This window comes from Odontesthes bonariensis, chromosome 8 (assembly GCF_027942865.1).
Source record: "Odontesthes bonariensis isolate fOdoBon6 chromosome 8, fOdoBon6.hap1, whole genome shotgun sequence".
Taxonomy (NCBI): Eukaryota; Metazoa; Chordata; class Actinopteri; order Atheriniformes; family Atherinopsidae; genus Odontesthes; species Odontesthes bonariensis.
The window spans coordinates 20,585,489-20,611,975 of record NC_134513.1 but is presented as its reverse complement, the minus strand read 5'-3'; the positions used below and the strand labels follow the sequence as shown (position 1 = coordinate 20,611,975).

General features: G+C 42.5%; 1 protein-coding gene across 1 annotated transcript; it reads right to left on the bottom strand.

Moving 5' to 3' along the window:
* Positions 1 to 166: 166 nt before the first annotated feature.
* Positions 167 to 26,215, bottom strand: fbxo18 (F-box DNA helicase 1). The gene is made up of 21 exons (XM_075472060.1): positions 25,832 to 26,215; positions 25,272 to 25,439; positions 19,754 to 20,388; positions 19,420 to 19,556; positions 19,140 to 19,287; positions 18,851 to 19,032; positions 18,688 to 18,762; positions 18,314 to 18,405; positions 16,912 to 17,080; positions 16,556 to 16,775; positions 15,217 to 15,304; positions 14,992 to 15,087; positions 14,758 to 14,894; positions 13,892 to 13,988; positions 13,639 to 13,805; positions 13,354 to 13,429; positions 11,760 to 11,954; positions 10,777 to 10,902; positions 10,519 to 10,625; positions 1,578 to 1,712; positions 167 to 1,451 (listed from the first exon to the last, which is right to left on the bottom strand). The coding sequence occupies exons 1-21, from the start codon at positions 25,848 to 25,850 to the stop codon at positions 1,287 to 1,289; spliced, it is 3,234 nt and encodes a 1,077-aa protein (XP_075328175.1). The 5' UTR covers positions 25,851 to 26,215; the 3' UTR covers positions 167 to 1,286.
* Between the last annotated feature and the right edge of the window lie 272 nt (positions 26,216 to 26,487).

Sequence of the window (26,487 nt, the reverse complement as noted above, 5' to 3'; positions counted from 1 at the left end):
TCTGTAATAGCATGGGTATCTTGCATATATGTTTGAGGGTACTGTTGATGTAGAGTTGTATATATCATTTTTTCTTTTTTGGCGAGACCTATGCCTGGAGTCCAGATCTTTCTCCCATTGAAGACGAATAGAGCATCATGACAAGAAGAACGAGACAAACATTGACTGCTGAGCAATGGAAATCTTGTATTTGGCAAGAATGTAAAGATTTATCTTGCAGAACTCCAAATATTTGTTCCCTTAATTCCCCAAAAGATTAAAAAGCAGAATTAAAAGGAATGGTGATGTAACACAATGGTCAACTTAATTCCGTGGGCCTCAGTGAGTTGTTGCCAGCCATTTTTTGACGGTTTTATAAATTCTAGATAAAATTAAGCCGGTCAGTGGAGGGACTGACAATCTTTTCCTTTTTAATTACGTCAGGCAAATTCGACAGCTTTTCTAAAATAAAATGGGGTTTGGAAAAGAAGGCCTTAACGGTATAATCATGATCTTATCTTAGGTCATTTTGGTTTTTGTAACTGCAAACTCAACAAGGACTGCAAATGATACGTGCTGTAGCCGGCCAACTTCCCACATTGTTCGTCACCCATTGGGGCAGAGTGTCCTAACCTCAAATAACCTCCTCATTACTAAGGAAACAGGAACACTTGGTCATGCTAAAGATTTCCTGTGGGAATTCCCGCCTCCTTCCTGCTGCCCACATGCAGTTGTTCTGGCCTTTGTTGAGGATTTGGCAAAAAAATGTTGTTTGACAGAATTCCTGACAGAGATGTGAGGTGGGCCGATTACTAGCAGCTGTTTGTCTCGAAAAGCCTTCAGTACTTCCTTGTGCAGTCATTAATGAACAGCCTGCATGACACACAATGCGGAAACTAGTACAAATGTGCCACTCCTTCACTGAAAAATTTGGAAATAATTTCTAAGAACAAAACACCTAACTTCGAGTTTGACTGATAAAAGAAACCTCTGAAACCAAATGTAGAGAAAATGTCCAGCAGTTCTCTTCTACTAGTCAGACACAGAGCTCTCCGGTTACACTTTCAACAAGTTTGACGAGAACATACAGGCAATTAACGTGAAACATGAAAAACATTTTTTAAAAAAAGAAACGGCATTGCAAAGACATCTCGTCTGTCAGAGAGAAAAGTAAACAGCATTTCTCAGTCTGAGTTTCTGTGACCAAACATATATCCCGTTTTGTTTTTTAGTCCTGCTGGAGGGTCACCTGCTCTTTTTCACCAAAGGGGACAGTTTTGTTTTCAGGTCCTTAAAGATCCTTAGTGTCAGAAAAACAGCTCCACAAAAAACGGGTGGTGGATGGGGGGCTCGAGTCTTTCCGGTATCTCGGCCATTGAGAGCACGTCGTCCGTCATGAGGAAGGCGGTGGGCCCGATTCGCGTCCAGACGCACCTCTCGCACAGCGGCCCGCTGGAAGTCTGAAAATCGGTCTGAGCAAAGACAAAAGAAGGATTGTACAATCGTAAAATCGTAAAAATCTGAGCTTCATACAGCATTTAACCGCATTTGGAAGCATCAGACTGTGTTGTACATCTCTAGCGTGTGACGTTTCTTACACACTGCATCTGTTCTCTGGACATGATGAACGCTGAGCCCTGTGTGATGCAGTTAGGACAGTTGGAGATGGAGCATGGGAGAGGGTCCCTGCCAGCTGCCAAGGAACTGGACATCTGTGACTTCAGGAAGTATTCCTGGAAATAGAGGGGAAGGTGATGAAGTGATGTGGAGAAGACAAATAATATGGATAATAAATGGAAATAAAAAGGATATTTTTTATTCGAGCAACAGGTTTTAAACGTTAAACTATATTTTTAAGGTAGAGTTTTCAGCAGATGGTATCATTTGCAATGAAATGTGCTTCATAAACAGCTGATATACACTGCCTGGCCCAAAGAAAAAAAAGTCGCCATCTGGATTTAACAAAGCAAACAGGTAGAAACGTTTCTGCAGTTAAAATACTGCAGTTACTTGTATGTTTCAGCTGGAAACAAGTTGACTGATACAGTGAGCAGCTTCTAATTCCTTAAACAACCATCTCAGATGCATCCACATCATGGAAAAGATGCTACTGTTTCAGAAGGGTCAAATTGTTAGTTTGCATCAAGCAAAACATCCAAGGAGATTGGTGAAACAACCAAAAACTGGGTTAAGAACACTCAAACTTATCATTTAAACCTGGAAGGATAGTTGTGAACCATCGTCTTCAAGCAGGATGTGGTTATGTACTGTATGTGGTTGGAAGAAAAACCTTGAATGTCAGGAAGTCTTCTGTAAGAGCATTTGTACACACATAATGTGAAGAGAAATCCAGGTATTTGGAGCAGACAGCTGTTTTAGCTTGACAAATACCACCATTTTCCCCAGATTTCCCCAGTTCCAGTGATGGATACATGTTAGTAAGTAAACATCAACACCATAACACTCTCCCAGTTTATTACTTACATAAAGACTTGGCTAAAGTTCTGTGACTTTTAGGTATATCGTCAAAAATGTGCAAACTTGCATACATTTTAGGGAAAGAAAAGCTAAACACTGGATGAAGGCAGGTTCAAAGTTACTGATGTGTTTTGTTAATATGTCTCTAAAAGTTTTCTATTCGAGGAATTTTGGGTATTTCTGCAAAAAATGCTTAAATTCTGAAATTCTTTTCTCCATGTTGGGTTCCTTAATGGGGCAGTTTTTTTTTTTTAAATCTGGACCTTATTTCTGGCAGAAAATACGTTGATCTACTCACCGATAACAGTTTGGTGAAAGTCGGCATCCCTCGGACTATTTAGATCACTCGAGATCCGCTAAAGGCTAAAAGGTGTCCTTTTCTTTTTTTTGCCCAGTCACTGTACTGGACCATCACCAAGCCACGCTTTTGGAGGAAAATCTTTTGAAATTCTTCAAAGCAATGTCTGTGTTGAATTTAGCAAAATAAGTACAGCAGAATCAACATCTATGGGGCTCCACATGGAAGTGATTTCCAGGCTTTATGGCTTGACAGAGTAATAGCTTGCAGAGCCTCTCTCACCGAAGCAGAATGTATTCCATTTAAAGCACCCAGTGGATTCTTACTCTTATTCTTCAACAATGTATCTCACTCTCGGCCTCAAAGTGTGTGTAGACAGAAACACAGAGTGTGCCGAGTGTAGATTAATGGAGACTTCTCTTGATTCGTTTCCTCCCGTCTCCCTGCTGCTCCACGGGACACCAACACAGAGAAAATACAGCTGACTATCCCTGTTTAACATCTAATCCAGTCTTCCTAAGATTCTTTTATTATGAACTGGATGATTTTCTTTGTTCTCAAACTGATTAGTTTAGCTTTTTGAAATGTTGAACAGCCCCAGCCTCTCCTTTGTGGTCACACATGTCCCTCTGCTGAACTGCAGCTCCAGGTGTTTCTCTTCTCTGGACTGTCCAGAGAATACAACCACACATCATTCGTACAACAGCAACAGAAAGAAGAAAATATCTCACAGAACACACTCAAAATTTGTTTAGCTTTTCTCCCCCAAGAGACTAAAACACAAGCTGGGTTTATATTGCTTTGGGTTATACAGACATATAAGCAGAACATCCTTGTTCAATTCTAAAAAATGTGGGTATAGAAACCAAGTCATGCATAGCCTGTAAAGCCTGATTTATGGTCGTCCGAGAAAGGCTACGGAGAGCCCTCTCCGTCGACGGAGACGCTCTCCGTCTCTTGCGTGCGTCAGCCACAATTCCTAACTATCCGTCGAGGTGACGGAGACCCGCGGAGACCGCAAGGGTTGTAAAGGGCCGTGTATACTCTGGCAGCAGTGTGTCGCAGTGAGCTTGTCGCAGACACGACACAGTTATTTTTGATTTATGCCTACTTTTGAAGCGCTGTCTGCGCTATGTTAATCCCACGCCACAACGCAAGAGGGACAATCACGAACAAGCTAGGATTGTGGGTGTTACGGTTACGGAGGTCATTCAACAACAATGGCGACTGGACGAATGCGCACTTTGATTGAGATGCAGCTGATCGATCTAGAAATAGAAGAAATATTGCTACTACTGGAGCTGGCAGAGAGGCGAAAGAATCGTCATGGTTAGCACGGTTAGCGTCATCATTAGCCGGTTAGCAAACCGGATATACGCATAGTGTAGAGCGGATGTAGAGTTGACCAATCAAAGGCCTCCTTTCTCTCCTCCCTGCGGCGATGTCTGCGGCACTGTCTGCGGTGAGTTACAATTTTGGGGAGGTGCACCAGAGTGTCTGCGTAAGGGGGGGGGTGGGGGGCATGTCTGCGTTAACTGCGACACACATGCAGACGACCTGGTTTCCGACCATAAATCAGCCTTGATTGGTCGGCTAACAACATCATTTCCGGTTTAGCTCCTTCCTCTCAGAACAACAACACTGTCATTTTCGAAAGAGTTTACTGTGTGCCGGTCAACATTTGGTCAAAATGATTTGCATTTCAAAATCAATAAGCTCCAACTCCAACAACAGTCTTTCTCTCTCGCTCCCTCTCTATCGCCATCGTTCACTGTGAGGAGTGAAACGGAGCCGGAAGGTAAACAATTAATCAACGATTTTCACGATAGACGTTGTGAGATTAGGTCGTCTAGCGTAGCGACGCCTACTGATCGGGAGGTGAATTGCATTGCGTGTCCGACAGCCCGACGGAGAACTTCGAAAGGTTTAATAGCCTCAGCGTGACCAGCAGTCGGATTGCTGGATAGCGACAGAGCATACCGAGGCCTTAATACTGTACAGAATATGAAGTGCTGCGTGAGTGTGTGCTCTGAAGGGTGAAAGTGGTTTGTAGGATAAAAGTTGCACTTCAAGTTGTGAACTCGACTTGAAAAACTCCTAAAATAAAGTTGGCCTTGGTTTTTGGCGCATTTCCTGCTTTGGCTCCAGCAGCTTTGTTGCTTTGCAGCAGATTCCTGATTCAAATATTTGACTGCATGTCAAATCATCTGTCATTAAACATCACTGTGTCAATGTATCAAACCATCTGATACATTTATGAAAAAAGGTATGAAAAAAACGAGTTCAAAACTGCAGCATCATCTGACAAAAATCACCATTCAAGAGACTTAAAGACGAGGTCCGTGTAGTGAGTTACACGGACAATCATCTCACAGAAAGAATGCCTTCAGTGTTTTCTCACACAGTACTGTAGGAAACCTGCTGATGGGATATCCATTATCACGACCACCAAAACGGAAGAAAGGTGCTGTTTGACATACTTCGCCCATGTGTTTGTAAAACCCAGAATGTCAGTGTCCACCTGTATATCTACTGTACAGGTAACAACTGCCATCTTCCCTGTTCCTTTGCCTGACATCAACCCCATTATCATCAACGATGGTGGAAATGTACTCGTTTCAAACTAAAGTTCCAGCGTCATTTTTATCCAATGCAGATTGCCGATCCATGGCTGGATATCACTTTCATCCAATCATCCGCAGTCCATGACAGTTTCTCTTTAGCCCCCTGTAACCTTGTTTTCTTCCGTTTAGGTGTTAGTGATGATGGATATCCCATCAGCAGGTTTCCTACAGTTCGGTTACAAACATCGACGCCTGTTTCTTGTTCCTTTTTGTTGTCAATTTTCTGTTTTCAGGTTTATTGCATTGAGTTTTCTGTAGTGATGCTTTGACGTCCAACTTTGTCGACCTGTATGTTTGCCCTTTTACAATCTTCCCATTTTGTCCTTGCTCCAAATTTTGGACACAGCTGGCTGAAGAAAACATCTTTTGCCACACTCTGAGCTGAATTACCTTCATGAAGGAGTTTTATAATCCTTCCCATCGTTTCCACTCTCAGCTCTTCAGGAAACAGGGCCCCATGTTTCCTGTCAGTCAGGCAGCTGCAGTGGCTCCTCGAGCTCAGCAAACACCCTCTTTAAACTGGGGACTGCATTTTGCAGATATTTAGACTTTTGCAGATCTGTTGAACCTGCTTTGTAGTCCAGACATCTGGACTATGAACTCCTCTGTTTACAAAAGAGTCATATACGAGACCATCTGTCCGACAACTGAAACCGGGTTGTGCAACAGGACAATGATCCCAAACACAGCAGCAAATCGTTTTCGGCTCTGTGAGGAAAGGCAAGCGGCGTCAGATCACCAGATAGACGAAATTTGAGGATCACTTCACAAACAACGTGTTAAGGCGGGTATTGCAGCGCATTCAGCACATCATTAATTACAAGAGCAGTGGCACCATGCACACCTCCACAGATGCTTCACAAGCAGTTTAACGGCTAACACCGTCAGATAACACCTGAGTCAGATTCCCTGCCGTCAGAAACAGCTGGCTCCTGTGTACTCTCCCTACAGGACAAACACTTGAAGCTAAAGTTCCAACCTGCCTGAAATCCAAGGTCATCATCCCCGTCCCAAGGCGTCCACCACAAACAGTTTAAACTATTACAGACCAGTTGCACTCACACCTTTGATGATGAAGTGTTTTGAGAGGCTGGTACTAAAACATCTGCACACCAGTCCCCCACCCCAGACTTTGATCAACATCAGTGTGCTTGCAGATCTACAAACGATGCCATTGCACTAGCACTGAAGCACCTGGAGCATAGTGGGAACTATGTGAGCATGCTTTTCATCGACTTTAGCTCTGCATTTAATACCATCATTAGCAACATATCAACCAGATAAAGTACTTTCTAACTAAACGCCCATAGCCTGTTAAACTTGTCTCCATCTAACCTCTAGGGTTAGCGTTAGGGTCTAGGTTTAGGTCTAGGTTAGGGTCCTCTACCATCACTCTCAGCACTGGCTCCCAACAAGGCTTTATGCTGAACCCCACACTGTACTCACTGTACACGAATGCTAGCCTGGCTGACGCGTCCACAATCTCGATGAGATGGTGGTCTGGGAACTAGGTGTGCATTTTCTCGTATTTGAGGCGTGGTTTACGAATGCCTAGAGCCGTTTATTGGGCGCTACGAATGTCCATCAAATGACGTCAGGTTCTTCCCATGCTGCTTTGCGCGCGATTCATAGCCAATTGTATCACTTATACCAGATGACGACAGAAATTCGACGAGGAAGAAGAAAAAAAAAAGTAAAATAAAAGTAAACTTGCGCTCTAAGCTACTTAAATTAACAACAAAGTAGGCCTATATGCTATATTCTACATGAATTTTTATGTTGTAGAGTTGTGAATTTATTTTGATAATGGAGAAATTGAGCAGCCTTGCTTTGTTGTCTACAGTAGTAGATCAACCCTCATCTTACTTTGAAGCTCCCAGCTCCCAGAAGTGACGTCAACGAAGCTTTAGCAGCAGAAAAGCCATCAGGCTTGTGTTGATGATAATAATAAACTCCTGGACTATGTACAAACTTCCAAATGCATCGTTTTGTGAGTACAGACCATACTTGTACTACTGTAGAAGTTTGGTGTCATGGCATGTGATTTTAGTGTGGTAATTTTGGAGATACTGCCAGGGTCCGTCAGCGCTTGTACTAAGCTATTCGGGATAACTCAGTAACTCAGCTGATGTTCAGCCAAGATCGGAAAAACTGCGGGTGGGCTACTTGGCTGGATGTCACGGTTCAAATGACCCTAGGGTGAATCTACTCCGAAACACTTTCTAAGGCTGCGTCGAACGGTAACGTTGTGTCCGCTGTCATGTTGGATTAACACTCTACAAGCTTCGGTGTAGCGCATGGACGTCGTCATCGTCTTGCGCTCCCCTCCCCCCCCCCCCCACCGTTCTGTGATTGGTTCCCAAACTCTGGCAAGAATAAGGGCGCTGGTTTCCAGGCTGACTTTGCAGTGAGAATGAAATCGAGCGCAAAGCAGCATGGGAATTCCAAGGCTACACGAATGCCTGCTCAACTGTCTATGCAACAAACGCAATGATGCAATTTGTAGATGACACTGCGGCAGTCGGGCTGATATCGGGGGAGATGACTGCGTACAAACACGAGATTAAGGAAGTGTGGAAGCGGTGCTCAGTTAATCTCACCCTAAATACAAACAAAACAAAATAACATGTCGTTGATTTAAGGAAGCACGGCACACACCTTCCCCCATTTTTTCTAAAAGGTGAACATGTGAAGAGGGTTCAACACTTCAAACTTCAGGCAACTCTTTCACGGTGAAAAAGGCTCAACAGCGCCTCGACTCGACTTCCCGAGAAAGAAAAAGACATGAACAGCTACTGGTGACCTTTTACCGTTTTGCAACAGAGTGGCCTGGTGTAGGACACAACTATATGGTATGATAAGATAAGATAAGGTTCTGCACTGGGAAATAAACGTGGCGCAGAAAATCATCGGCTGTTCTCTACGATCTTTGGAGCAGATCGTCAACGCCCGCTAACCTCAGCAGGGCCTCAGCCATCATCACTGCGGCACTCTTCCAGGTCAACATCTGTTGAACGTCCAAGCACCAGCTAATACACATAGGCACAGCTCCCCCCTGCAACTGTTAAAAGTACATGCCTACGCCAGTCTTGACCTATCTTTAGATAAAGTGAGGTACTTTCCAGTGACACACACACACACACAAAAGAACAATTACCACAGCAAAAAAAGGAGGATGTTGTGGTGCAAAAGCATTTAGAAAAAAAAAACCAAAAGATTGTGCTGAATATGTGAGAATCAAACAATTTTGTTTCTACTTGCTGCAAAGATCAACTTTAATGCACATCTTCACATTAACAACATTTCTGAAGTATTCCTGGTAATAAAAAGACAACCTAAATAAATGCCAAACTGTCCCTTTTACTGTGAATGAAAGACCTTGCAACACGAACAGTGCTGAACTAAACAAACACCACTCTCTTAAGCCCTCCAAGTTTATCTAACCGGCTAATGACTTTGTTAGGATTTGTCTGGAAGTCTGGAATTTATTCTGTCAAACATGTCAAAGGCCAACCCGACCAGAAACTTCCCATCACTGGCTTCGTGCACAAAAGTCAGGGAGGTTTATAAACCGTTTTTTCCCCTTTGTGCAAACTGGTTGATGTAAATACGCGAATGTTTGCGTTTCTTACATTCATTAGCTGAAAAAAAAAAATAAAACCGATATCCTATGACGGTCTCTCATAAATGTCCATCTCTTTTCTTTTTGTCATCTCCATTCTTTGTTTTATAATCTGCTCTCTGTCAGTTTCTGCCTGGATTCGACCTCACTCAGATGCCCGATTTCTCCATCCTTCTCCTACTTCACGAGAGACAGTTTTGTCAATTTGGTATGGTCAATGTCAAAAGTTGTCCAACTACCTCTTGCAGAGCTGTGTCTTGTTCCTATTGGAACCTGAGAGCGAAAAGTCAGACCTCACAATCGCTTGGCGCTATTTTCTCTCCCTTCGTATCACTGCGTGCTGTGAAAACCGTGCAGACCGAGCAGTCCCCTGCTTCAGAGCAGTAAACACTGTAACAGGTGCGGCTATCGGCAGGTGGCAGCACGCAGTGATACGAAGGGAGAGAAAATAGCGCCAAGCGATTGTGAGGTCTGACTTTTTCCTGCACAATGATTTTGTGATGCAAATGTATTACTCTTTTGAACACATTGGCTGTGTTCGAAACCGCCTACTTCTCCTACTATTCCCACTACTCCTACTAACTTTAACTTCCCGGATGCAAACCAGATTCGCCGAAATGTTGGGTATGCATCATGAGGTTACTTGTCATACTCAAACTACCCAAGATGCAACGTATCGTGACGACGCCAATCGTCATTTCCTGTCAAAACGGCAGTTTCAAGCTAGCTACAACGAGGGTAGGTTAACTTCCTGTTTTCAAAACAAAAGCACCAATTGTATTGTAATGGCTTTCCCTATGACAAAAGGCAACGGGTATTTTAGTTTGTGAAAATAACTGGAAGTGCGTTACTCACTGCGGCTAGCTTTAGTAGCGCTAAATTCGTGGGAACAAAATTGTAAATAGCCGGTATTTTGTCAGATTTTCAACACGTTGGGGATCTAAACGACTACTTTCTCGCCTGAAAATGTTTCAAATGTTGCTAAAGTTTACAGAGTTTAGAGCTTAAGAGAAATCAGCTTCAGGCCCGCTGATTTCAGCTCGGGCAGGAGCGAAATGCATTGTGGGTAAACGCTCTGCATACTGTCTGATCGATGAGTATGCCGTATGCAAGTAGTAGGCGGTTTCGAACACAGCCATTGTTTTGAGAAGCAAAACGCTTTATTTCTGCAACCCCAGCCAACTAGCCGGACTACCTTCATCAACTCCAAAATGAGGCTGGAACTCGGCTCACAGGACGCGGCAAGGGGTAAGAAAATGGGAAAAGTTTGGCAAGAAAATGCTAGTATGGGATGTCATACAGCTTCATGTCAAAAGAGGCGAACTATCCCTTTAAGTTTTCAACTGGTCATGTGTGGTTTTCCTTCTTCAATTCTAAAGTCGATTCAAACTTGATCCTATAAAAATGGTAAAGATGCTATAACACTCAAGAAATGGCTGACAAGTGCAACTAACTAGTTGCCGTCTGGAGTCCTGCATGATTTCAGTATTAGTGTGTGCTGGGCGATTATATCCTACCCCAGCCACTGTGAGGATGCGGAGGATGTTCTTAGTGATAACCACAGAGGTCTTGGCACGAGTCACCGCCACATATATCAAATTCCACTCATCGTCAGGAATTTTATCTGTACAGAGGAAAGAGACATTATCAATCCACCGACAACAACTCTAACAAGCGGCACATGTTTTCCAACACCAGACAGCTTGATGTTAAAACATGGCAAGCAAAAGGACAAAGAAAGGAAATGCTTGTCCACATTAAGAGACAAAACCCACCAAATGAGAATTCCCGATTGTGATGCAGGTTGTGTCCGGAAGAGGGGACAGATGAAAAGTCGGCATTGATGATCACAGTGTCAAACTCCAGACCTTTGGCCTTGTGAACAGTTCCAACTATGAAATCTGGAAGAAGAGAGAAAAAAAAAGAGAATCAATTCTGGCATTTAAAAAAAAAAAAAAGACTTTTCAGTGTGAGGACGAAGCTGCAAAGATGTTAGTGAAGCCCGTCCAATGGCAGGCACAGAGAATCAGGGGGGAAAAAAAGAACATTAATGCTGGTTGTCAGCTGTCTGAACAAGCAAACATTTGCTCAGTTGTCAAATCCAATCACAAACAAAGTTGTCATTTCCTTTTTTTGTAAGTACATCCAAGGAAACCCCAAATTATTTTGGAGAAGTGGTCAAAAATTCAGGCCTGGAACTATGAAGCATAAGCAGTGCGCCTATGCCAGTTTGAACGGGTACATGCAGCTGTACCCCACTCCAATCCAAATAGAAAAGAATGAGATTGTAAGACAACTGCAGTCAGACAAACACATTTAAATGTATTGTAAAAGAACAGTTTAAGTTAGACTCGCATACTAAATGGATTTTTTTTCCTCATGTTTTCTAATGTCATGAAAACATCTGTCATTGTGTCATCAAAAAGACAATTCTATCTATTAAGCTGGATAGCAGCAACTAACTAACTAAGTGAGCCTGAGAGGGACTTGTAAAAGCGGTTCCTTTTTCATAAAAAATGGCCAAGATAACACATAGAAGTGTAATGAGTCATTAGGTTATCTTAAACCAACCACTTCCTTTTTCCAAAACAACACCTGTCTAGACTGACACGCTATTTTTACGCATGTCACTTCTGCGTCATATGTGGTGACTCTTGCAGGAGTAATTTAGCTAAGAGTCGTTCTTTAATAAACAAACGTTTTTCCAAGAGAAAAGGGATTTCCCCCGATCTACATTCACACATGCGTGCTTGCATACCTGCTCTCCGCATGTCGCTCTCAGAGCAGCCGTTCAGGCTCGTGATCAGTTCCGGGATGCGCTTTCGGTATTTCTCCACGATGCTCAGTTTTCCATCCAACTCCTTGTCTTCGGTTTGCGTGACGTATCTCTTGAAGGTGCCAAAGGGATCCTCTTTTTTCATTGAAAAGCACCGAATCAGGGGGTCCTTTATCACTGAGGGCAGAGCAGAGTCAACGTCCTTTTTTGTTTTTCCCCTCTGAAGCTTTACGGGCTGATCTTTACACGAGTCAGAGCTCCAATGAAACATTTACAGCAGGCCCCAAAGTGGTTTGACATATGAACTAAATGTAAACATGTCAGAGTATCAGTTTGTTTAAAAGTTCAATCTCAAAGACGTTTCTCATCAAAGTCTTTATAGATGTAGACAAAGAACAAGTTGACTTCTTCACCACTGCACCCCAATGCTCAGGATGTTTTTCGGGCCGATTTTATGGAGAAACGTTTTTTTTTTCTAAGTGGGGTCGTGAAGCACCTGCAAGTTATCGGTGTTTTACCTGCACTCGGCAGAAATCAGCTTGAACGGGGATTTTTACACCACGTTCCTTTTTCAATCTGACAGTTTAATTTCTCAACCAAACCCCCTCACATTCTCTAAATGCACATTAAAAAAAAAAAGAAAAAAAAAGGCAACTAAAACCTGCTGTTGCTTTACTGAACTGCTGAGCAGTTCGGCCTTTTCTCAGCCAATTAAGATCTCAGCCTCGCAACGTAATCAGTTAGTCCAGAGATACTCATTGCACGGCTCCTCAAGCTTTAATTGGTGGCTCGCACTCGCATAAAGTAGCTTAAAACAATATGGTAACAATAACAATACATTTTTTCAAATAATATAAAGCAAATACTGCACAGTATTAAGTATTTTTATTAAGTATTAATTAAGGCTTAATGGTGTTTCCTAAAGGGGGCTCTATTAAACCTGGCAACGCAGCCCGCTTAAACCACCGTCACACTTGACCGCAGAGCATGCTAGCTCCTTTAGCCAGCGCGAGATGCAGGCACAATGGATCGGTTTTTAATTAAAAAAGGGCAAAAACCAGCACAAAAAACAAGTCAAGGACATGCATGCCAGCTTCCGCTCAGCCCAGTATTAAGGTAAATGTGGTCTTAATTGAAAATGTATTGGCTGCGTTGTTTCTTTTTTTGTGGGATGTTCCCTTGATTTTGCTCTGCCAATGTGGCTCTTGTGAAAAAAATAGTGAGTATCACTGAGTTAGTCTATCATTTCACAAGGAGAACTTCTTAAAAGACTTTTTTTGGTCCCTGTTGGAAGGGTATGACCGAGCTTTTTACAAGAGAAATCTTTTTTTTTTTCATTTATCCACCAGTTTGAACAAACACAAGTTTGACCAAATGTGGGTTTCTGTTATCCAAACCGTTTAAGTGAAATTACCCTTGAAGCTTATCTCGGGTTGCTGGGAGTTTAACAGTTCAGAGACATTTAGGAATTTTGAACATGTAAAGCAGACTTCTGATATCACATAAATGACAGGGCATGAAATTACATATTTATGTACGATAAACACTGTCTGTATAGGTTCTGTACGAGTCTTACGCTTTGATTGTATCCCTGCCTGAGTCATCAGGTGGTAGATGTCCATGATCCTGCTGAGCCCAATGTTTTGGACACCCTGCAGGACAAGTTTACCGTCACTAAATGAAGCATATGATCTTAGACACGAGACATGTGGTGGTATCCATCCACATCTAATTAAAAGAAGCCCAGCAGTCTCAACAATATCCTATATAACAATGATGTCAAATACATCTAAAACTTTTTATGTCTGTGTGTGTGTGTGTGTGTGTGTGTGTGTGTGTGTGTGGGTGGGTGAACACTCACCCCAATAAAGTGAATCCGGCAGCTTGGGTTGGCATCTGTGAGCCGAACTGCCTCGGCGAAGACTCCAACGTTACATCTTGATAAGATGCTAATCTTCCCTCGGGTCTGACTCACACCAGCCCTCATGGCGCCCACTGCCCTGTTGGCAGCTTCATCACACACGCCGCCTGCAGAGTGGACGGTTAAAAAAAAAAAAAAATTAGCAAATCTGGATAATCGTTACCGTTTCTTGCACCGTCCCTGCAGTGTTCACCTTTCTGCTTTCCTCCCACGAGAATCTTCTGAACTTTCTTGCAAACTCTTAGGATGGTGGCGCCCACATAAGCGATCTCGGCTCCGAATCGAAAACTCTGAGGGAATACATGAACGACACGGAGTTTGAGTTTCCAAACAAGAACCACGGAGGGCTGGGAGTTTTTTTTTCTTTTGTACAGACCTGTGACATTTAGAATAAGATACAGCCACAAACGAACATCGGAGAACACAAACACAAAGGCTTTTAACAGTCTTTAAAGACAAAAAAATCCTCTGATTGGACAAACAGCTCATGTTCCAGCTGACATTAAGACAAATTATCACACACGTCTTTCCACATCTTTCTATGATACAATGCAAATGGCCTGAAATGTCATACAGTTCGATTTAGGTGCTTGGAGCAAAGAATTCACAGATGGGTCCTGTGAAAAAACTATACCATTTGATGCAACAGAGGAAAAAATGCTGCTTTGTACACTGTAAGCCGTAGGGATAAGGCCACAGAAACAGGAATGTTCATATCGGGATTTCAACACACTATGAAAAGATAGCTCCTCGACATTCTTTCTCTTTTCTGAGGAAAAGGAGATGAACACATTTTTAAGGACAGTGTGCAACAATAACTGACAATTAGTGTTCAAGTTGGAGACAGCAAACATATGCCGTCAACACACCCTCAGATGTTGCCTTGTGACAGTAACAAACACCTGTTTCTATGCAACTTTAATAGATGATTTATGAACATTTGATGCTAGTTTCCATTTTTTGACTTTGAAGCAGAGTTCCTTACATTTCCCTGATTTTTCAGACGGCAGCTCATTCTGTTCAGAAGTCACCTCCATCTGCTTGAGGATTTGGGCTTACCTGCGTAAGGTAGAAGATGTGAGTGTGGTTCAGGACGTCCAAGGCGTTGACGGCTCCTTTGAAGGTGTAGATCTGCTGGTGGGGATCTCCAACCAGGATCTTCGCGCAGCGCTGAGACAGCATCACGTCCATGATCGCTACAAGGAGGCACCGTTAATACCACAAAGCTGAACAGCTATGCTTCCCCCCCCCCACATACTACACCGCACTACAGAAGACCGACTGTTGCAGTACCGGGAGTGCAGTCCTGAGCCTCGTCGATGAAAAGTGCATCGTAGCGGTCGGACAAGCAAGGCTTTGGGTCTTGGAGCTGCCATAATTTCAGGTAACCTGGAAATGAAACGCTCCACTCATCGTCTGTGCTGCATCACCTTATTTATATATATATATATATATATATATATATATATATTTATTACACCAGAATTACTTTGACTCATTTATTTACAGTTGGCTTACCGTCGTGGGTCATGTAAAAGGCGTGTTTTGATTTCTCGTTGACATTCTTCATTTTATTCCAGATCATCTCCGCATCTTGTACGAATAACTGGGAATTCACAATGAAAAAAAAAAAAAAAGCACACACAAGACTTCAGAGTTGATGTTTTTTTTTTGTTTGTTTGTTTTTTTTTCCAACTAAGCAGTTCCAGTCCTGCTTCGGAGCTAAAAACCCAACTTAGGACCAATTCAATTCAAGGTGTGACATAGGCTACATAAGCTCAGTGTTTCTCTCACATTGCTGCAGCTTAAAGGGATAGTTCGCCTCTTTTGACATGAAGCTGTATGACATCCCATATTAGCAATATCATTTATGAACATTGACTTGAGACTTGCTTCTCAAAACAATATGTGTTCAAAAGAGTAATACATTTGCATCACAAAATCGTCCCTCCAGAAAAAGTCAGACTTCACATCGCTTGGCGCTATTTTTTGCCTCCCTTCATATCAATGCGTACAGCCACCTAGCGATAGCCGCACCTGTTACGGTGTTTACTGCTCAGTCTGCACTTCGGTCTGCACGGTCTACATTGGACGCATTGATATGAAGGGAGGCAAAAATAGCACCAAGCGATTGTGAGGTCTGACTTTTTCTGGCTAACGATTTTGTGATGCAAATGTATTACTCTTTTGAACGCATATTGTTTTTGAGAAGCAAGACGCTTCATTTTCGGGACCCCAGCCAACTAGACGGACTACCTTCGCCAATGCCAAAACGAGGCTGGAACTCGGCTCACAGGACGCAGCAGGGGGTAAGTAAATGTTCATAAATGATATTGCTAATATGGTATGTCATACAGCTTCATGTCAAAAGAGGCGAACTATCCCTTTAAGGTTTTCTATTGGCTGTCGCGTCTGTGAATGCAGCACGGAGGGCCATTCACAATTATTTTTCTCAGCTATGTTTGCAGCTATGTTTGCTAATATTGTTTGTGTTGAAATAAAATCAGCTGGCATGTGTTACTCCCGTTCGTGTCGCTGCTCATAAAGCAATTGGAGACACTGGTTGGCGTTTAAAAGCCGATCAGTGAATGAAGACCTGAGTTTGCCTGGAAAATGAGACAAACACTGTAATCTGTTGTCTGTGGTCATCTACAGGAATTCAGCGCAGTGAAGGGAGGGTCAAACATGGATTGAAAAGACATTGAAAGGAACATATTAACATAAACCAACTTAAAACTGGCTCTCTTATGCTCCAGCAACTGAAACTGCTTTGGCCCTCAAGTGATAAAAGAGATCCTGCTCATCGGTTATTCACTTTCAGTATCAGTCGTACAAGTGATTAAAATGTTTACAATACCCATTTTTCAGCTGCATTGATACATTTCCTGAATCCCCCCTTGACTGTGTAGAAGTTGGGGACATGTCTCATGCTGATGCTGGGGTCTGCTGAAGCCATGAAGGTGTTGAGAGTCGCCGTAACCAACTTGGCCTTGGTGAAGCCACCGTGTCCAGAGGGCAGAACAGAGTTGATGGCAAACGGCGTCGTGTTAAAGGTCAGCTTTTCGTGACTTTTATATCTGAAAAGATCACAGAAGCAGGACAAGTGATGAGATTTCAGAACGGAATACTCAAAATACTGAATGCTGTAAAAAATAAAAATAAAAATAAAATCCACACAGATTTGTCTTACAGATGAGACTTAAAAGTTCTCACCTCCTCCCAATGTCATTATAGGCTAAAGAGTGGACAGTCTTGCAGTTGACGTTGCTGGGAAAGACGCGGCGAGCCTCGGAAGCCACAGAGTGGTTGAAAGCGACATACAGGAAGCGGAGGTGTGGCCGCTGCTCGGCGTACTTCACCAGCGTGGTCGTCTTACCTGTACCTGCGCCACACGTGAAAATTACATTGAAGCAATGATGCAAAGAGAACTCATCTAGCAGACTGGCCCAGGTCATACAGACCACACTGGCACTGAGAAAATGCACACTTCATCGTTAAAGGGATAGTTCGCCTCTTTTGATATGAAGCTGTATGACATCCCATATTAGCAATATCATTTATGAACATTGACTTACCCCCCGCTGCGTCCTGTGAGCCGAGTTCCAGCCTCGTTTTGGCGTTGACGAAGGTAGTCCGGCTAGTTGGCTGGGGTCGCGAAAATAAAGCGTTTTGCTTCTCAAAACAATATGCGTTCAAAAAAGTAATACATTTGCATCACAAAATCGTTAGCCAGAAAAAGTCAGACCTCACAATCGCTTGGTGCTATTTCTCTCTCCCTTCGTATCACTGCGGGCTGTGTAAACTGTGCAGACCGAAGTGCAGACCGAGCAGTAAACACCGTAACAGTTGCGGCTATCGCTAGGTGGCTGAACGCATTGATATGAAGGGAGGCAAAAATAGCGCCAAGCGATGTGAGGTCTGACTTTTTCTGGATGAACGATGCAAATGTATTACTCTTTTGAACGCATATTGTTTTGAGAAGCAAAACGCTTTATTTTCGGGACCCTAGCCAACATGCCGACTACCTTTGTCAACGCCAAAACGAGGCTGGAACTCGGCTCACAGGACGCAGCGGGGGGTAAGTCAATGTTCATAAATGATATTGCTAATATTGGATGTCATACAGCTTCATGTCAAAAGAGGCGAACTATCCCTTTAACATCTCCAGACAAACCACGAGTTTCAAAGTAGCCGATTTCATGATTTGATGCCATTCAGAATCAAGATTAAGTAGTTTGAAAGAGAAAATAAACTGGTACTGATCATTTTACTTCAACTGTTCTAAACGAGGTAAAAAAAATTTTTTTTAAAAAGACACAAAGAGACTACTTGATATGAAGTCCTAATGTTTTCATATTGGATTTCTTATTGGATAACTGATTCCCTTCAGAGCTGGCATTTAGCTCAAAGCACACTTATATAAAGAAGTGAAAGTCCTTCTGAAGTGAAACTAGCTCAGAAATAGAGTTAAATCAGCATATAACCATATTCCATTTTATAAGACTGCTCAGAATTCTTTTCTTTTTTAACCGTGATGTAAGTGCCACTGCAACACTTAGCGATATTTCAGAATGTTCCTGGTTGAGATTGCACTCGTGCCTCAAAATCAGGGTACCTGCAAACGCTATTATTTTGATCACGTGAGTGTCCTGGATTTCGTGGCTGAGAATCTGCTGCTGTTCTCGTGTGAGGTGAATCTCGGGTTGCCTGCCGCAAAAACACAAGTAAACACACGCAAACACCTTTAACAAGTCATTTAAAAAGAGTTTTTGTGATATAATCAGTGATAATTAGCTGCTCTTTATTGGTTGTTCAACCATGGACTTTGATTGGTTTTATCTATTTGTCCAAAACAAAATACTGAGAACCTTTTGTAATTTAACTTTACAACATTTAGGGACAGACCTCTCAGAAAACAGCTCTTAAAACCTCAAAATCCTGTGAAAGCCAAAGAATCACAACACAGCAGCCCTGTAGCGTTGACCTCACCCGTTCTGGCCAGAGCTGACGGAAAAGGGACCATTCTCCAACAGGTGAAGTATGTAGTAGATGTTGTAATGCAACCTGTGGGGGCGCAACAAAAAAGAGAAAATCACGGGCAGGCTGACCAGAATGATGCCTGAACAGAAATCCTGACATTTGCAGATCTTACCTGTTGCTAATCTTAACCTTGTTCCTCTTTAACGCGAGCAGCATCATGGCCATGTGGCTGAGGTACTCTGTGATGGATGTTAGTGTCATACAGCCACTGAGCAGAGAGACCAAGGTCTGCACATCGCCGACAGTCTCACTGAGGATCAATATGACAGCCATGACTGCATACGGGTTAGGACCCTGGAGATCAGAAGCAGGTGATAGATGTCATGCCCGCACCGTGAAGCCCTTATCTCGTCACAGAGATAATCGTGGATCTTTTGAATATTTGTGTGTGCAAGTCACACCTCGATACCAAGATGGAGAGACTTCTGAATAGAAGGAATGCGTAATCGGATGGAGGCTTCAGCCTGAGGAAAAAGACGATGTTTCTTCACACGTTCCAGAACGTCCTCCGGCCTCACACGCTCTCCCACCTTATGGCTCGCCATTAAACTAATCAAAGCAAACGCATTCCAAAAGTTACTCCAATTCTTGCACACTTCTTGGTTAGGAATTAAACAGTCGAACACTGAAAGTTTCTGCAAAGATCTAAAGCGTTTTTGTCCAGAGGACACTGAGACTCACAGAACAAGGTTTCGTATGCTGTGCTCTGAGGACCGGGGACCTGTTATCCCACTTGTCTTCAGAGTGGAGAGGACCTCCTGCACCGTCTCCCCTTCTCTCATCATGTAGCGGTAGTATTGCTTCTTGAACGGCACAAACTGAGAAGTGGAACACATCACCATAACATTCACACTGATATTTAGAGCTGAAACATTGGGAACAAACTCCAATAAAAGCTGTTCAAACTTCAAAGAATTGTTTTCAAGGTATGATTTTAAGTAAACGCAAACGTCACTTCACATTTGCATCATCTCCCACACGGCGCTGCTAAAAATTTGTGCTCTGTCTTTCGAACCTTGGGATCCTGAATGATGTTCCTCCAGCGGTGGCAGACGAGGCTCACGCTGCGATAGAGGTCCTGAGCAGGGACCAGACACAGCACTTGCCTCAGCACCTCCTCTGGAAGGTCGTCCATTCGGCCCTGAGGTTCGAGCAACACGTTTCTGCTGCCCAGGAGTCCGTAGTGGGCATCGGGAAGGGGCTCCACCTCTTCCTCTTCGCTTTGAATGCCCCAATCGTCGAACTCCTCATCATCCCCAAACATCTCTGCTGTCATTCCTTCCAAATAATCCATCTCCCGGTCCTCCTCCTCCTCACGCTTGGGTGCTACTGTAACAGCAAAATGGCAAGAATCCTTGAGGGGCTTCTTCTCTGCCTCAAGCTCTGGAGCCAAGTCAGCAGCTAAAAGACTCTCGTCATCAATCTCGTCCTCCTCTTCCTCGGGCTCTGGAACAAACGGGGCCGCCAAAAGGCTAACATCATCATCATCATCATCATCCTCATCCTCTTCCACAACTCCTGCTCCTTTTTTGGGAAATGTGGACGTAGAGGGCAAAGCGGATTTTTGTGGACTAGTACTGATGACTTTTGTCACAGAGAAGAAGCTGTTGATGGCCTTCTGTTGACCAGAAGGACTTCCTGAGGCAAACGCTGCCAGAACAAAGATTGAGAAAAGAAAATAGAGATTCAGGTGACTTCCTGTCATAAGACAAACAAACCGGGTGAATCCATGGTACATATAGCTGAGCTGTAGTTGGTCACTGTGTGAAAAGAGTGAGCAATTTCTAAAAAGGAGAGTCATTCAAAATCTAATTAGACCAATTCTTTGTTTTGTTTTCTCAAACGTATTGTGTGTATCATGACCATAAAAAGCGACTTGAAAGAGATTAAATATTTTTTTAAATGGGTGCTGTTATAAATTAAATCTGAGCACATGAGCTCACCCCTCATTTCTTTATATTTTGCAGACTCTCATTTTTTAAAGGGGTCTTGAGCAAAAGTCATCGAGGCTTTCTGAACATCATCATCATCAGTTTTCCTTTGGACATTGGCTGCTTTTTCACTCATTTTCCTGACCACTTTTAGAGGAATGTGTTTTATTTGTTTGTTGAGCCAGTCAACGCTGACCTATGAATCGTTCAAGCGTAAAAAGGTCACCTAACACGAGGGATGAAAGAATGCTGTGTCTACAAATAACAGACAACTTCCAAATTGTTTGCATTTTGTCAGTTGCATCTACAAAGGATCAGAATCAGAATTTATTGTCATCGTACTGAGTAATTGAATGTGAGGAACACATAAAATAGTACAATGACAACATCATACGACACACGCACTACATAGATTAAAAGAAACTGTGTAAAGCCCATTATTGCATCCGAATATTGCCTCACAAAGTAAGCATGTTTGCATTTAACAGGGTTATGACTCCTGGGATGAAACTGTCTTGAGTTTGTTTGTCCTGGTCTGAATGGACTGCTAGCGCCACCCAAAGGGCAGCGGATCGGATGGTGGCATGGGTGTGAACTGTCCTTGAAAATGTTTCTAACCCCGGATGACACAGTGAGAGTTATAGATGTCATCTAAGGTGTGGAGACGGCGTCTGACAATCTTTTGGGCCGTCTTAAAGGGATAGTTTACCTCATTTGACATGAAGCTGTATGACATCCCATATTAGCAATATCATTTATGAACATTGACTTACCCCCGCTGCTTCCTGTGAGCCAAGTTCCAGCCTCGTTTTTGGTGTTGATGAAGGTAGTCCGGCTAGTTGGCTGGGGCCACAAAAATAAAGCGTTTTGCTTCTCAAAACAATATGCGTTCAAAAGAGTAATACATTTGCATCACAAAATCGTTCCTCCAGAAAAAGTCAGACCTCACAGTCGCTTGGCGCTATTTTCTCTATCTTCGTATCACTGCGTGCTGTGCAGACCGTGCAGGCCGAAGTGCAGACCGAGCAGTGCCCTGCTTCAGAGCAGTAAACACCGTAACAGGTGCGGCTATCGGCAGGTGGCAGCACGTAGTGATACGAAGGGAGAGAAAACAGCGTCAAGCGATTGTGAGGTCTGACTTTTTCCTGCACAATGATTTTGTGATGCAAATGTATTACTCTTTTGAACACATTGGCTGTGTTCGAAACTGCTTACTACGCCCACTACTCCTACTAACTTTAACTTCCCGGATGCAAACCAGATTCTCTGAAATGTTGGGTATGCATCATGAGGTTACTACTCATACTCAAACTACCCAAGATGCAATGTAACGTGACGTCGCCGACTGTCATTTCCGGTCTAAACAGCAGTTTCAAGCTAGCTACAACGAGGGTAGGTTCACTTCCTGTTTTCAAAACAAAAGCATCAATTGTATCGTAATGGCTTTCCCTATGATAAAAGGCAACGGGTGTTTTATTTTGTGAAAATAACTGGAAGTGCGTTACTCACTGCGGCTAGCTTTAGTAGCGCCAAATTTGTGGGAGCAAAATTGTAAATAGCTGGTATTTTAATCAGATTTTCAACACGTTGGGGATCTAAACGACTACTTTCTCATCTGAAAATGTTTCAAATGTGGCTAAAGTTTACAGAGTTTAGAGCTTAAGTGAAATCAGCTTCAGGCCGGCTGATTTCAGCTCGGGTAGGAGCGAAATGCATTGTGTGTAAAGCTCTGCATACTGTCTGATCGATGAGTATGCCATTTGCAAGTAGTAGGCGGTTTCGAACACAGCCATTGTTTTGAGAAGCAAAACGCTTTATTTTTGCAACCCCAGCCAACTAGCCGGACCACCTTCATCGCTATTTTCTCTCTACCTTTATATCAATGCATGCAGCCTCCTGAAATTAGCTGCACCTGTTGCGGTGTTTACTGCTCGGTCTACACTCATCAACACCAAAACGAGGCTGGAACTCGGTACACAGGACGCAGCAGGGGGTAAGAAGATGTTCATAAATGATATTGCTAATATGGGATGTCATACAGCTTCATGTCAAAAGAGGCGAACTATCCCTTTAACCACACACTGCAATCAACAATGATTTCCCCTTATGCCAAAGATAACTTACTTTGACAAATTTAAAGCAGTATTTTGCACTAGCAAAGTGATTCCCGAGGAGCTATTAGCACATGGTAGCTTAGGAAACTGAGGAAACTGAATAAGTGAAGGACAAAATAAGAAGTGAGAACCACAGATGAATCATATGCTGCATTTGCGTTCATGTCTACACGTTCCTCGTGAATCACTTTACCTATTTCCTATTTTATTGGCAATATACAAAGAAATGAGGAATGGCTTTATTCCTCATAATGGAATTATGCATAGCACTGCAGTTTCCTTAAATGTTTTGACAACAAGGGCAGTTCGACTGATTGTTTGGGATGGCTCCAAGAAAAGAACAGTCCACCATCATTGGGGTCTTTAAGGTTGGCTGAAAATAATGTTTTTAGTTGTTTTCTAAAATGTGGGAGCAAAAAAAAGACATCCTTAAGAGTCACTAAAACAAATCTGACCCAGAATTACCAAAAAAAAAAAAAAAGGATTAGTTTTACACGACCTAATATGTGGGTTTGAGTCAAGTGTAAGTGACCTGTTGTAGTTTAAATTTGTTAGATTCAGGGTGTGATTTAAAGTCACTGACGCATTGATAACAGTATATATGCAAGTGGGCAAGAGCAGGAAAAGAATGGTTGTTTCAGATTTCAAATTCATTTTATAAAATCAGGCGTTAGCCTAAAATTGCTGCAAGTTTCAGGCTACGAGGCCACGATCAACCAAATAAAAACTATTCATATAAAACAATGTAATGCCTTATAAGCATAACTTGAATTAAACTGAATTAAGTAACATTAATTTGCAATTCTCAGCATTCACTGTCATCTTCAAAAATGACAGATTTATGATTGAGCACGGGCTGCACGGTGGTGTGGTGGTTAGCAATCATCACCTCACAGAAAAAGGGTTCCAGGTTTGATTAGTGGCTGGGGCCTTTCTGTGTGGAGTTTGCATGTTCTCCCTGTGTATGCGTGGGTTCTCTCCGGGTACTCCGGCTTCCTCCCACCATCCAAAAACATGCATGTTAAAGTTAATTGGTGATTCTAAATTGTCCCTAGGCGTGAGTTTGAGCGTGGATGGTTGTCTGGTTTGTCCCTGTGATGGACTGGCAACTTGTCCAGAGTGTAGTGACAGATTCCCTGGCTCTCACCCAGTGACAGCTGGGATAGGCTCCAGCCCCCCCGCAAACCAACAGATTGTTTCAGTGCAATCTGTTGGTTTTCTTAGCTAGGAAATTGTTTTTGAATTGGCTCTATATGAACGAATTGGATTATTTTATGAATAATTATGATTACAATGAATTGAATTCCACTTGGCTTGAATTGGACTTTATTATCTAAGTGCCTTGAGATGACATTTGTTGTATTTGGCGCTATATAAATAAAAATGAATTGAATTGAATTGAAACCTGAATTGGAATAAGTGGGTATAGAAAATGGATGGATGGATGATTGATCACTTTCCCCAGTTGGTCTAAAAAAACTAACTGCCGATGGGCTGCTCTGCCTCATCTACCTGTGCACTACCAGTCCTCTTTTTTTTTTTTTTTTTTTAGTGCAATCACTCTATCAATTAGTTTCTTTGAAGAGTGACAAAATTAAAGTGTGGTGTGAGGAAAAGTGACATGGCAAGTGTGAGTATTTTTGTGCCAAATTGGGTCCTTATGAACAAGCAAAAGCTTGTAGGAAAATTCCCACACCAGGCTGTAGACCAGTTGACTGCTTGTAACTTGAGGCCCCGTTTACACGATAGGAAGACGCAGATATTTTCCTGCGGTTTGGCCTCTCATTTACACCAAAACCCCGTTTTTAATCACAGAAAACGATTATTTCTAAAACCTCCGCCCAAAGAGGAGATTTCTGATAACGCCGGTTATGTGTTGCCGTGTCAACTGGGAGAAACGGCGTTTTAGGTTCTTAAACGTCACATTATGCGCCAGAAAATGCTTAACGTCATGCGAGCGCCTTGTGTGTACAGTTTGTTTGGCTACTGATCAGGACTATCATGGATGATGTTAAAGTTCTACTAATTTTTATGTTTGTGCAAACGATTCTGGCCTTATTGCATTTGCCACCCCAAACCTGCTCGCTCAGTTCAAAATAGAGGAGCACCACTCTTCCGTGGCCGCTCCTGCGTCCAGTATCCACTGACTGTCTATGTTTCCCTCTTATTGCCTTCAGTTTTGTTGTGATATAATTTGCTCGCGTTATCTCCTCCTTCACATGAGGAAAGTCCTCGATTCTGAGGATTTTTATTGGCTTGCATGGCTTTATTCCTTTCCCTACACTGCCGCCAATAGGTTTGGCATAGTTATTATGGCGCTTGACGGCGTATTTATGCGGGTTGATGTAAATGACAAGTTTTTTGAAAACGATGTTGTGTGCACGATGTTATTATTGAAAACGGAGGGGGGGAAATATTCATTTCTCTAAATACCCAGCTATGTGTAAATGTGGCCTCAGTTACAAAGTATATATACGTTTTAGATTACCAGACTTCCGTCGCTTTGTAGGTGTCCTGGGGTGCAGTCCCCAATTAGGGTTACAGTTACCCAGCCCCTGGGTGGATGCGTGGGGTCGGGTGAGGGCGCCTGTGCCCTCGACACTTTGTCCCAGTTCATCGCATTCCTGTGCATTCAAGTGCTTCCTCTTGGCCTTCCCTGGAAATACAAACATTCAGTGGTGCCATCGCATTAGAGATAACAGCACTGGGGCAGTCCTCTTAAATACGAGTCTGTCTTTAGTTCACACTTAGTTTATACTGATGTATTAACTGGTCATTCCTCCTTTACATATCGTTAAAAATGTGTGTTTTCATTTTCTTTCTCCAGAACAAGATTCCACTTTAGTAAACTTAAATTATGTAAAGTGAACGGAAACAAGACTTTTGACTGCTTTGAAGTTTTGTGTTGAGAGGAGACAAAGGCTTTGGAACTCTTAAAATATAGAGCTACGGAGGAAAGTGCTACACTTTACCACATCTAAACTCACACTTCCCCTGCTGCTAGCACATTAGGCATATTTTGTTTGCTTCATGTTACAATTAACTTACCTTTAACAGCCACCTCCATCTTAGAACCAAGCGTATTCGTCGTTTAGCAACAAAATGACATAACGTATGAAGCAAGCTTCAAAGTTACTGCTGAGAAAAAACCTCGTTAAAACCAATTTTAACAAAAAATACACTTAAAGCGTTAACACTGGAGCTAGCGTTAAACATTAATGCTAGCAAACAAGTACTGCTCGATTTATTTACGCCTAACAGTAATGTAACATCTCCATATAAATAGTAACTGTTCAAAATCCTCGTTGATAACCTAAATATGAACTAAATTGTTATACTGAAACGTATTAAAAATAAATGCCGTATTAAACTGGGAATGACTTTCCATGCTGTTTCAATCTAAACAACTTAGTGATGTTGCTGTCATATGATTGGTCGGTTCGGTCTTCTTTGAATTTTATTGGTAGTTGGAAAACTAACTTTAAGGTAAAACATCGCCCCTACTGGTTAAAAAAAAGAGTAAAGCTTTTTTTTATTATTACAGTACAGTATTGCATTGAGACAACTAATTTCTGTGCTTTCTGAAAATATATGTTTGCCAAAGTTAAGCATCATACATTTAAATATATATCATCAATATGTATGAAATTCACAGAGAAATCTATAAAACTGACAAAGCCTGGATTAAAGTTCTTTCTGATGGC